The sequence below is a fragment of the Manacus vitellinus genome, unplaced genomic scaffold, assembly GCF_001715985.3.
Source record: "Manacus vitellinus isolate BGI_N305 unplaced genomic scaffold, ASM171598v3 scaffold_12_pilon, whole genome shotgun sequence".
Lineage (NCBI taxonomy): Eukaryota > Metazoa > Chordata > Aves > Passeriformes > Pipridae > Manacus > Manacus vitellinus.
In genome coordinates this window covers 4,615,202-4,627,190 of record NW_021938949.1, presented here as the reverse complement: position 1 = coordinate 4,627,190, position 11,989 = coordinate 4,615,202, and the positions used below count along the sequence as shown (strand labels likewise).

Genomic DNA, 11,989 nt, shown 5'->3' with positions numbered 1-11,989 from the left:
TTTTTTGTCTTCTTCTGGAGGCTTTCAGCCCTTCTCTGCCTCATTGCTTCTCTCCCTGTTTGTCCCTGTCAACAGCAAACTGGGATGTGGAGACTGGGAGGAAGGAGCTGAGCTGACTTCCCTCTGCAGCCATGGACATGTGATAACTTGGCTGTTCTGATGGGAAATTTATTTGATGGGAAGTCATAAAGATGAAAATTATGATATAACAATATAGTCCTGTTTAATCTGTGCTCCATTAGAAATAATACCCTCTATAGGGAGCCATTATGGGGCTGCCTTGGACTTTTTTTTGGAGGCCATTCATGCCAATTTTTTAAAACTTGTTTTAACATGTTCAGCCCCAGCAAAGGTTCCTGCAGCACATCAACCCTTCCAAGGCGTGGAGTCTCTGCTGAAGGATGTGGTGGGGCTGTGTGGTCCCAGCTCCTGCAGCTCCTCTGTCCAGCAGCACGTGGGTTTGGACTCCAGAGATCACTTCATGTAACAAACCCTGCCTTTGGTGAGGGATTGTATCATTTTAAAGAAGAAAAACATTCGAAAACCCCTAAAAGGAACACGGGAAAGCCTTTTTCCTGCGTCGTTTTTCCTTCCTTCCTTCCCTCTGGCACATCCTCCTTGTTTTCCTCCTCCTCCCCTGCCCCGGCAGAGACCTCCAGAAAATGCCAAAGCCACGGATTTGGCCGCATCAGGTTCGGAGCATGTCCCAAACATTCCCCAACATTCCCCAACATTCCCAACGCGTGTGGGGCAAGTGCAGCCGCCACTGGCAGTTTATTTTATTTCCATTTTTTTTTTTTTTTAATTTTTTTTTTCCCCCCAAAAAACCCAGCCCGTGGTTCCCTCTCCGGCTGCGCTGGGATAACAATGGGGCGCTTTGTGCCGCTCTGCAGCTGCTGAAATTTGACGAGATCCAAGTGAAGAAAACAGGAGCAGGTGGGTCAACAACGTGACCCTTTCGTTCCCAGTAGGATCAGTGGGAGCCCCGGGATGGAGCCCAGGAAATGAGGGTGTGTTGGTCGGTGCCTCGAGGATGGGAAGTGCCCTTTGGAGAGAGGTTTGCTGCCGTTTATCCCATGGGTTTCGCCCCAAAAATTCCAGGGCTGGGCAGTGTTGCTGTAGGGGATGAAGCGGCTTCACTCCACACAGGAGATCTTTGCTCCGGTACCGGGGCTTTGGTTCCCAGATTGTCACTGGTTTGTTGGGTTTTGTGCTGCTCCATGGCTGCCACGTGGATGCTCCTGAAGTTCCCAATGGCCAAGGCCTGCCCTCTCCTCTCCCAGCCCCAAAGTGAGGCTGTCCAGATACGGCTGCCCCTGGATCCCTGGAAGTGTCCAAGGCCAGGTTGGACAGGGCTTGGAGCAACCTGGGAATAGTGGAAGGTGTCCCTGCCCATGGCAGGGGGTGGAATGGGATGAGCTTTAAGGTCCCTTCCAACCCAGACCAGTCTGTGATTCCATGATTCTATCACCATTTCCCCTCTGAGTCCCCCCAGGTCATGGAGATGGCTTCCTACATGTCCATGTTTTTGCTGTGCTGGTGCAGTCCTGGAAAATGCCAAGGGTGGGAATTCCTGCAGCTTGGAGGAGGGTTTGGTCTGTGGTTCCTGGTGTGTTTGGTGGTGATGGAGGATGTGGTTGTGTTGTGCTCCTTTCCCTGGCACTGCCACATCAGCAAATCCATCTCATCGTGGAATCCTGGAATGGTTTGAGTTGGAAGGGACCTCAAAGCTCGTTTGAACCCCCTACCGTGGGCAGGGACACCTTCCACTTCATCACCTTCATCAGTGCTGCCCACTGATGTAAGAGAAGGGTAAGATTAGGGAGAAAACCACTGTTAATAATCAGATGTGTGGGGCAGCAAAGAGCCACTTGTTCTTCAGCCCTTCCCTGCCTGAGTGTGGTGACCTGGTTGATTCCTTGGAGGTGTCATGGTGTGTTTTGGGCTGTGGCAACCATTTCAAGGGTGGCAACACTCAAACTTCAGCAGAGACACAGTTGTGGCCTGGGAGCTGTCTGAGATCATGAGGGATTTGGAGTCTGAGGGTCGGGAGGGCAGATGTGAACAACTGTTGGTGAGTCAGCGGCTGCAAACGGGAGGTTCCTGGTGATGGATCTTGTAATCCTGATTCTGATATCAATTTACAATCAAGCCCCAATGTGAGATGGAGCAGAGCTCCCCCCTGGTACCTGGAGCTGTGGATGCACATGTTCACGTCCTTGGGAATCCTCCTGATTTAGCTGTAATTTTAGTAGAAGCTGTGTCATGTGGGGCATCTCAGGTAATCCCACCATCACAGGCACTTCCATTGCTGAGGGAGTAGTACCCAGCTCAAGCTCTTTGTTTGCTCAACATGAGACCTGAAAGAGGAATGGACTCGGTGACCTTAGAGATCTTTTCCAGCCTTAATGATTTTCTGGGAATGACAGGCTGTGGTCAGGATGAGTCTGTGCTAACTGAGGAAGGGGAGAGCGGTGAGAGCTTTGTCAGTGGGTTGGGAGCAGGAAAGATCCAAGATGAGGAGCTTATTGGGGTGGAAGGAAGATGGGTAGGGGCTGGAGAGGATCTGAGTGCAGGGTGTGGAAAGCTGATCCGCACGACCCCACTGCCAGCTGCGGGCACTCCATCCCTCGGGAAGGGCTGGGAATAAATCAGAGCGTCTCCCAGTTTATCTGCGCTTAGCCTTGGGTTTAGGAGGGCCTTGGTGGGATCTGCTCTGCAGGTCAGGGGAGCAGCACCACCCTTCAGCTGGAGGGGCAGGATCCGGCCATGAACCGAGGAGGTTTAGGCGCGGACTCTGACCCGGGGCTGCGACCGCGGGTTGTCCTTGGCTGCACTTGCAGTTAAACCCGGCTCGGTGCCGGCTGAGCTGTGCCCGTGCTGAGCAGCGGGGCTGGAGCAGTGCCTCCCAACAGCTGGCAGCTCTGTTTACCCCGGGCTGGCCGAGCCGGCCCCTTCCTGGCACGGCCCAGGCGGATTATGCCCTTGGTCCCGCAGCCGCGCGGGGCCGGTGCCAGGATTCCAAGTTGTCCCTTTGGAACAAGGAGCACAGGTGCAGGGCCGGGCTCCTGCTCCGGGCAGCCGGCGCTTCCCGGGAAGGCTCGGGACGTGTGTGCCGGGAGCATCCTCCGATGACCCGTTTGACCCGCGGGAATGGGGTCGGGCAGGACCACGAGATCCTTCTGTGCCCCTTCCCTCTGCACACACAAACACCTCCCTGGGAATTGGGGTTTGGGTTAAAATGACTTTTTGAAAGTAGGAGAAAGCGCTGCTGTGTCCTCGGGGAGAGGCTGCTCTCCGAGGGGAAGGGATGCACAGGGATGCAGAGGCTGTTTGGATCCCGCTCCAGCATCCATCCTATGGATCTGCAGGGCTAACCCAGTGATTAACATATGAAAACGTGGCTAACAGTGGGATTCTTGTGCAGGCAGGGATGGACGACCCTTTTGGTGCCAGTCGGCCCCAGAGCTGCTCCTCGGGCACAACCAACCTCTCACATTTGGAATTAGCTGGTGCTTTCCTGGTGCAGCTGCTTTTAGCACAATATTCTTCACTTCTCCTCTCTGAAGCGCTAATTTAGGCAGTTGGGGTGTGTTTGCTGGAAACCACAGGATGTATGGAGGGAGAATTGGGAGTTTTTAATAGCTGTGTGATGTATAATAATCCGAGGGGGAAAAAAAAATCCATTTTTATTTAAGGGATTTTGTACGCATTAAGGTAAAAAAAACGAGTTTTCCTGACTGCTGCTGAAAATATTTTAAAGCAAATTCAAGGTAGTTTTGCTTGTGTGACAGCATCGAATCGTGGGTTTGAAAACTCTTCTGGTGGGGGATCAGGTGGCTCAGGCTGGAGCTGGGAGGAATGGATGGGTTTGGAATGTTTGCTGCCTGTTTGGGCTGGGCGAAGGGAGGTGTGGATCACACTGGTAAAGTGCCTGGAGAACCCTTGGGAAGGAACATGGCACGTGAGCCAAGGACACTGCCTGGTTTAATTTGTGTAGACATGTAGGTGGGAATGTGTCTTAAACGTGGCCAACAAGTGTCTTAAATGGCTCCAACAATGTTACTGAATTTTCAAGAATTATCCTCACCAAGGTGCTTTTTTAGTGGTTTTAAAGTACAATTGTATCACACAGAAATATTTGAGGATAAGAATAATTGGAGGTGGGACAGAGCTGGAGTAATTTGGTTTTGGCAGCAAAATATTGTTAATTCAAAATGTAGTGGGGGTTGGACTTCACCTGTCACAACAGGGCTGTGTGTTCTGCCTCTTCCAGAACAATCATTTCAGTATTTATACTCTGGGCTGGGACAAGAAAATGCAAAATGCAGATTTGCATGAATTAGGGAAAGTCTGGCTTCTCCAAAGCATCCTATAGCACAGGGAGCAGGTTCATGGTGTGATCCCAAGGCTCTGCTTTGATCTCAGCTCTGCTGGTTCAATCCAGGGTAATTTTGTTAAATCCAACCATGTGTAAAATCCAACAATGGGGAAAACTGGCCCAGTGGACAATTTGGACTTGTTACCATTATGATTTTTCTTCATGACAAAAAATTCCAATTGCACTTAATATGTTGGTGATAGATAAGACTTAATGAGATCTTAATCAGTGTCTTTTGAAGATAAAACTGCCCCGTTTCGGCACAAATCCAGCACAGCCAGAAGAGCTGTTGGCTCCGTGACTGGAGGAATCAGTGGCACTGCTCAGGGCACTTAAATCACATTTTTCTTTGCTTCACAGAAGTTATTCGTTTTTCTCTCACTTCACACTGCATAAAATATCTGTTTTTATGCAGTGTGTACTTGGAGAAGAACAACACAACCCAATGCATGTCATTCACTCTGTAGCTTCAAACACCTGAACCCCCACTGTGTGTGATGTATTGGGACAGTTGGTACCTAATTTCCCCCAAATTAAACCTAAAAAGCATTAAAGGTGGTTTTTTTTTTCTTCTTCAGTGTTTAACATTAGCAAGAGGATAACTTAGAGCACCATAACTATTCTTTTTCCTTTCTCACATGTTGGCACCGCAGGATGGGAGTCGCAGCTCCTGGAAACAGGATTCCTGGGGATATTCCTGTGCCCTCTCTGGACCTTGTCCCGCCTTCCCCAGCACACTCCTCCTTCCAGCATCGTCATCTGGGGCTTCCGCTGGCTGATTTTCAGGATCATGCTCGGAGCGGTGAGTGGGATGTGGGTTTTTTTCAGGAGTCTCGTGGTGAATGTATTATTTTGGGGCATTTGCCACCAATGGAATCTTCCCAAATGTCAGCATAGGCCCTTCATCCTCTGTGGATGGAGGCTGGATCCTGGGGGCTTGGTGCTTCTCAGCTTCTGAATGCTGCAAGAAAGGCCTGGATGTGGCACTCAGTGGGTGACAAGGTGGTGATGGATCAAAGACTGGACTCGGTCTTGGAGGTCTTTTCTGACCTAAATGATTCTGGGATTCGGTGATTCTCAGCTGTGATGCTGATTATAGAATGAACTGATTGTCTATGACACCAAGTGTAGGGAAACCCAGCTAATTTCCTTAAAAAATTAAATGATCACCAAGTTTCCCCCCCCTGCTTTCCTTCTAAATTTGGAGTCTGACTGAGCTTTGCTCCTGCTAATCTGTGATATATATTCTGAATTATGGGACAGGCTGGATACAAAGGAAAACCATGCTCCCCAAACATCTTTGTTACTGTTATCTCTGTGCTGCTTCTCTTCTTTAGCTGGAGAGTAATAACTCTGCCGTTACTGTCAGGAGAGCCTTTGCAGAGGAGTCGGCTCCTGTCACATCCCAGAGTGTCTGGGATACTGATACGTCAGGAACAGGCACAGGAACGGAAAGCATGGAAAGGTCATTAAATGGGGATCTACACAAGGCAGTGGAAATGGGTGATTGATGGGATCTTTAATGTTTTGGGGCCCAAACACATGTCCTTCTCCTCCGGGGCCGGGGTAACGACGCTCACAGGCAGCAGGAAGGGAGTTTAATGTGTGACAGCGAAGGATCCTCCTGGAAAGCTGGTGCTCCTGCTCCCAGGGCATCTTTGGTTTCCTCCTAATCTGGGCAGGAGCTGAAGCTTGTGCACAAGTGTGTTCTGGAGGCACCTTTTCCCAGGGGTGGGATTGGCAGGGATTGGATTTTACGCAGAAAGGACGTTCGGCTTTTATGGGCAGTTCTCTGAGGACTCTTCTGGGTGGTTGGGGAAAGGCTTTCCTTGGAAAATCCTCCAAGCAAACGGCATTCCCTCGGCTCAGCTGTGTTTTCTCACCTTGTGCTGGGTGTTAGGTGAGCAGTGCCATGTTTGAAATACACCTCAGGTGGGCAAGGAGGTCTCTCTTCTGTAATGTGGTGGCTCCCAGTGAAGACTCCACATTCTCCTGTTTTCTGTGGTTGGTTCCTGTATCATGGGGCTGATTTCACTTGTCAGTCTTTTTTTTTTTTTTCTCCATTCAGTGTATCCCATTTGGGCTCTTTTCCCACGTGGAGCTCTAGCAATCAGAGACTTCGTATTGAGCAAACCTGCTCTAGTGGAAGGTGTTGGAGGAAGGGTTGGAACGAGATGATCTTTAAGGTCTCTTCTGACCCAAACCATTCTGTGATAAGGGAGTTTTACTGTTTCCTGGCTAATCTTCCCCCAAAAAATCATGTCCAGATCTTGCTTCATTGTCCATGTCTTCCCTGGGGCTGGCTGGGCTTGCTCAGGGGAGGTGGAGCAATGGGAAGTGGAATAATCCCGGCTGTGTGTGGCGGGAGCTGAGGAGTGCAGGGGCTGCTCCGGGGTTTGATTGGCAACCAGTGCTGGGCTGAGCTCAAATATTGCTGACTTTTTAAGAGGCGTAATTACATGATTCAATCTATATGTTTGATGTTCCTAAGGAGCTGTTAGTGCGGGATGTAAAGCCGGATGATGCTTCCTGGGAACACTCAGAGGCAACAGAACAGCGGCTCTTTGTGCTTGTTGGGAAATAAGTGATGCAAACAGACATTTGTGGGGCTGATTTGCTCAGAAGAGCTCAGTGCCTTGATGCCTCCGTTGTTCTGCTCGTGATAATCTCTGTCACTTGGGTTCCTTGGAATTTTGGAAGGTGCAAAACGTTGGTTTGTGTCCCCGCCAGAATCACGGGGTGGGGGAGCAAAGGTGTGTGCCCGGACTTGTGCCACCCCCCTCCAAGTGAAAGGGTGAGAGGAAACGGCCTCAAGTTACACCAGGGAGGTTCAGATCAGAGATTAGGAAAAAACTCTTCACTGGCAGAACGGTCAGGCATTGGAATAAGTTGCCCAGGGAGGAGGTGGAGTCACCATGTCTGGAAGTGTCCAGGAGGTGCCTGGATGTGGCACCTGGGGATGTGGTTTTAGGAGTGATCGTGATGGTGCTGAGGTGACTGTTGGAGTAGATGACCTTGAAGGTCTTCCAGCCTTGGTTCTGTGATTCTGTCTTATCCAAGGACATCACCCAAACTACGGTGACTTGCCAAGAGGAGCAGCCCTGCTGCCAGTAGGGCCCTTTCCTTGGTGGTAATGAGGTGGTTTTTGATCAGCATTCCCCATCTGACTTGTGGGGTGGGAGCTGAGGCTGCATTGAGCTCAGTCCTGAGATATGGTTGTTCCCCAAGGGTTTCCAGTCAGCATTTTCCTTTGCAGTAGCACTGCTGGGATGTGTCCACTCACTACCCAAAGGACTTGTAGGTAACGTTTTCCCGCTTGGTGATGTGATGTTCTGTACAAATCACAGAATCATGGAATGGTTTGGGTTGGAACAGATCTGAAAATTCATCCAGTTCCTCCCCATGGGCAGGGACACCTTCCATTAGACCAGGTTGCTCCAAGCCCATCCAACCTGGCCTTGAATTTCCAGGGATGGGGCAACCACAGCTTCTCTGGGTAACGGAGAAGAATTATCACTGGGATGGAAGGAGGAGGTGGGGGAGGTTTGAGCACTGGGGTTGTAACAGCACTTTGGGAAATGGGGAGTAAATAGAGAATTAAGGTGGAGCTGTCCTGCAAAGGATCACAGCCATATGGAATAAGTTACCAGGGAAAGTGGCTGGAGCAGAGGCTGTGAGTGAGTCTGAGACATCTTGATTAGTTTCTGGAGGAAGGGATTGAAGAGTGGAGTGAAAAAGCAGGGAAACGGGATTTAAAGCACATTACCACTTTAATTTAAAAGTGCCCAAAGCAAGGAAATTCAGATTTAGAGCTGCCAATCTCCCCCTGGCTGCTGCAGGTGTCGGGGTTGGGAGGACTCCGGGGTCTGTGTCCAGATGGGTCCGTGCCCCGCAGGCTCCGCTCCCGACCGGGGCCACGAGCCCGAGCCTCAAGTTTGCCCCAGGAATTAGACCCTTTAATGTGTGTGTTATGCAATAATATATAATATCAATATTTAGAATATAAATGTGTTTTTATGTACTCATCTGCTCTGTGCAGTGTCCTGGACACCTTCCTTGTGTGATGCCCTTAAACTGTTCCAGGGCAGCTCCTGGCTCGCCAGGCCAGTGGAACCCCGGGAGCTGGGATGGGATCCCTTGGGGAAGGGGTTTTCTTCTCCCCTTTATCCTGGAAAGCCCTTTCCAGGATCAATCCCTCCTTACCCAGGGTGTGTCACACACAAGGTCCTGAGGAGCACAGGGGGAATTTAGGGAAACCCAAGTGCATCTTTTCCAGCTGGGATTTGTGACTTGGCGCTCACTCCCCTTGCTTTGCTTCCTGTAAACAAAATTTCTCTTTATTTTTTTTCTCTCCCACTTCCCGGATTTCCCTTTCTGACAGTGACTCCAGACTGACCCCCCCCTTCCCAAATCCAAGCTCAGCCTCTCTGAGCTGTTCAAGTACATCCTCAGAAGCTGCTGCAGAACAGAGGAGTTTGGAGCAGTTTTTGGCAGGCAGAGACTTAGAAGATGATTTAAATCCTCTGGTGTTTCAAGTCTGCACAAAAGATATTTTCCCCTTTTACAGGAGGAAAAAAGATCATTTAAAATGATAGTCTTGGGAAATAATAATAATAAGCAATCATTTTTCCCCTTAAATTGTCAAAAATTTTTCCTGGTAAATGTTGCCCATCTTTCCCAGAGATGTGTTTTCACGGAGAAAGGATCAATTATTTCCAGATTATTTGTATATCACTTGATATTTGATACGTTCTGAAGTGATTTTGAATTTTCTTTACCATAAAAAGAAAAAAAACAACACTTCATTTTACCAACTGCAGCAAATCCTTTTAGAAACTTGTGGTTCGTGTTAAACTCTTCGTGTTTCTTGTTTTGTTTTCGCTTGGATCCTGTTAAAAGTGTCATAACGTGGGTGGCATTTGAAAGGTTACTGGAAAGGGTGGGGATGTGATTAGCTAATAAGGGAGATGAACTTTCTGGCAAAAATACCCAAGACTTTGAAGCAAACAGAGTCTGGATGCCTGGAGTAAAATCGCATTAGATGTAATGAAATAAAAGTGGGAATTTAAGGCCATCCCTAAATGTAAAAGGAGGAGGAGAAGAAGAATCCAACGGATGTAGTTGTCATCTCGGTGACAAGCATGCCCTGATCCTGGGCATTATGGCTCTGAAATTGAGAATAATTATTCTAATTTGTTTTATTACATTAGCGTGGGTAGGAGGGAAGAAAGGGAGCTTTCTTCCCTGGCTTTCTCATTATTCATGGGCAGCGCGGCGGGGCCCGGCTCCCGGCTCCCGCGCCGGGGCTTCATGGGAATTTTTGGAAAATGATGTCTGCAATGTTCTGACCTTTGCCGTCCCAGCTGCAGCCCTCCTCCTCTCTGCAGGGATCCCACACTTGACTCCTTAGCAACCTCCTTTGTGCCTCTGATCTCTCTCCATTTGTCTGGTAATGGCCCTTGGCAGGAAGACTTGTTGTTCCTTCGGTGGCTGTAAAAGGCAGGAGCCGCTAATGCCAAGGACTTTTCAAAATCCCTTTCACCCACTCCTTGCAGCGCTGCCTTCAAAGTCACCCAGATGCTGGTGCGGTCCTGGTGGCTTCTCAAAGGGTCTTTTTGGGGAGTTGAAGGGGGAGAACCAGCAAATCAAACAACAACAAAGTCAACAGCAGTGACTTCTCTTCCAGGAAAGCGGTTTCCAGTCCCTCTGCTTGTGGTGGTTTGTGGTTGTGTTTGTGGTGACTCTGGTTTGGCTTCTGTGCTGGACCAACCCCTGCTATTTTAGCAGGATCTGGATGTTCACCTGACCTTCTGCAGGTGGGACCTGTCCTGGGGCCATCTCAGAGCCCGTCTGTGCAGGGGGTCCCAGGCAGGTGTAGGACCTGTTCACCTGAATCATCATCAAATCCTGGAATGGTTTGGGTTGGAAGGGACCTTAAAGCCCATCCAGTCCCACCCCCTGCCATGGGCAGGGATGCCTTCAACCAGACCAGGTTGCTCAAAGCCCCATCCAACCCGTCCTTGAGCGCTTCCAGGGATGGGAATTGTTCCAGGGAGTCTGGGCCCTGATCTATAATGTGCTAATGTTGGACCAGAACTAATGTTCTCCAGATGATGGGAAGTGCCATCTTGTGCAGGCTTGGATCTGAACAAGAGCTTGGATCTGCTCTTGGCTGTGGGCTTGGAAGTGATGTGCAAGGCACAGAACAAAGCTGTTCCATCAGCAGTGTCAGCTCAGCAGCATCAACCTGCCGTGGTCTGGCTGAAGGATCAGAAGATATGGAGGGGTTGGAGTTGGCAGGGACTTTAAAGCCCATCCAGTTCCACCCCCCTGCCAAGGGCAGGGACACCTCCTACTATCCCAGGTTGCTCCAAGCCCCATCCAACCAGGCCCTGAACACTTCCAGGGATGGAGCATCCTGTTATTTCTCTCTTTCCATGGAAGAAGCACCAGGGAGTTGGTTCAGTGGGGTTGGTGTGAACATCAGGCTTGGCTCTTGCTAAAGCCTTGAGTTTGCTGCTGTCAGAGCTGTAGAAAACCATTTCCATGAAGCCTGAGACCTGTGTCACATGTTCCCTGGGTGGCACTTCCTAAAGAAAGGAATGAAACGCTGTGTGCAGGACACGGGATCCAGCTCATCCATCCTGTGCCACAGAGCTTCATCCATCCAGCAGAGTGGGACCCACGGAGGGCAGGGGTAAGTCTGGCCTAAATCCAGCCTCTGCCACCAGCCACAGTTCACAGCAAAGATTTGGGCTCATCAATTATGCAAATATTTAAAAGCATGCAAACAATTTCCACAGCCATAACGTGACCCTTGAGGCATTAACGGACCGTAGAAAATGTATTGAATTTTCAAATTGCTCCAGCCTTTGCTGGGCTCGGGAATGAAACTTTGTGTCCTTTAGGAGGTATATAAATAAAAAAACATCATAAAGTGCTGTCTTGGAGCAGCTCAGAGGGAGTTTTAGGCACCCAGCAGAAGGGGGGTCTTGTTGGGTTCCTCGGATTTACGTGCTCCAGGTGCCAGGCTCTGGGAGCCCCTTCCAGCTTTGCCATGTAGTCCTTAAACAATTTTATTTTTAAATTTGACCCTTGCCAAGCTCCTTCCTCTTCCATGAACTGGGCTCTAAATTACAACCACTTTGTTTCAGAGCACGCTGGTGAATGTTTGGCTTTCAAAGAGATGCTTTTTCCGCGGGCGGCAGAGGTGGTGTGGGAAGGGCACGGCTTTGGGATTTTCTCTGGGAGTGCTTCTTATTTATATGATGAGGAAGATGAAAAGCTGGAATTTAGTATTGCCCATCATGGAGATTTGTTGGTGGGTTTGCACCCATCTTTTTCACAGTGAAGACACAGAGAGGTCTTTAAATTGACTCTGAGTTTCTGCCACCGGTGCCCCGTTCCCCACCCTTCCCTCTGGAGCCGGGATCAATGGGGGTTTTGCAGACATAGCTTGAGTCACCAGCCTTTTGCTCGGCTTCCCGTGCTATTGGCCTGTCTGTACCATTTTTTTCAGAATTAATTTTGGGCTGAAAAAGTCTCAAAGAGTGCTTTGTTCCTCCTTGACACTCACTCCAGGGAGAAAAAAAAAAAAAAAAAAAAAAA

General features: G+C 49.5%; 1 protein-coding gene across 1 annotated transcript in view; it reads left to right on the top strand.

Annotated features, from left to right (window-relative positions):
- The window catches only part of LMF1 (lipase maturation factor 1), a 150,725-nt gene that overhangs the window by 41,088 nt on the left and 97,648 nt on the right, over nt 1-11,989 (top strand). The window contains exon 4 of the mRNA XM_018067618.2: nt 5,035-5,183. Coding sequence (XP_017923107.2) covers nt 5,035-5,183 — 149 coding nt within the window. The remainder of the gene's footprint in view (nt 1-5,034; nt 5,184-11,989) is intronic.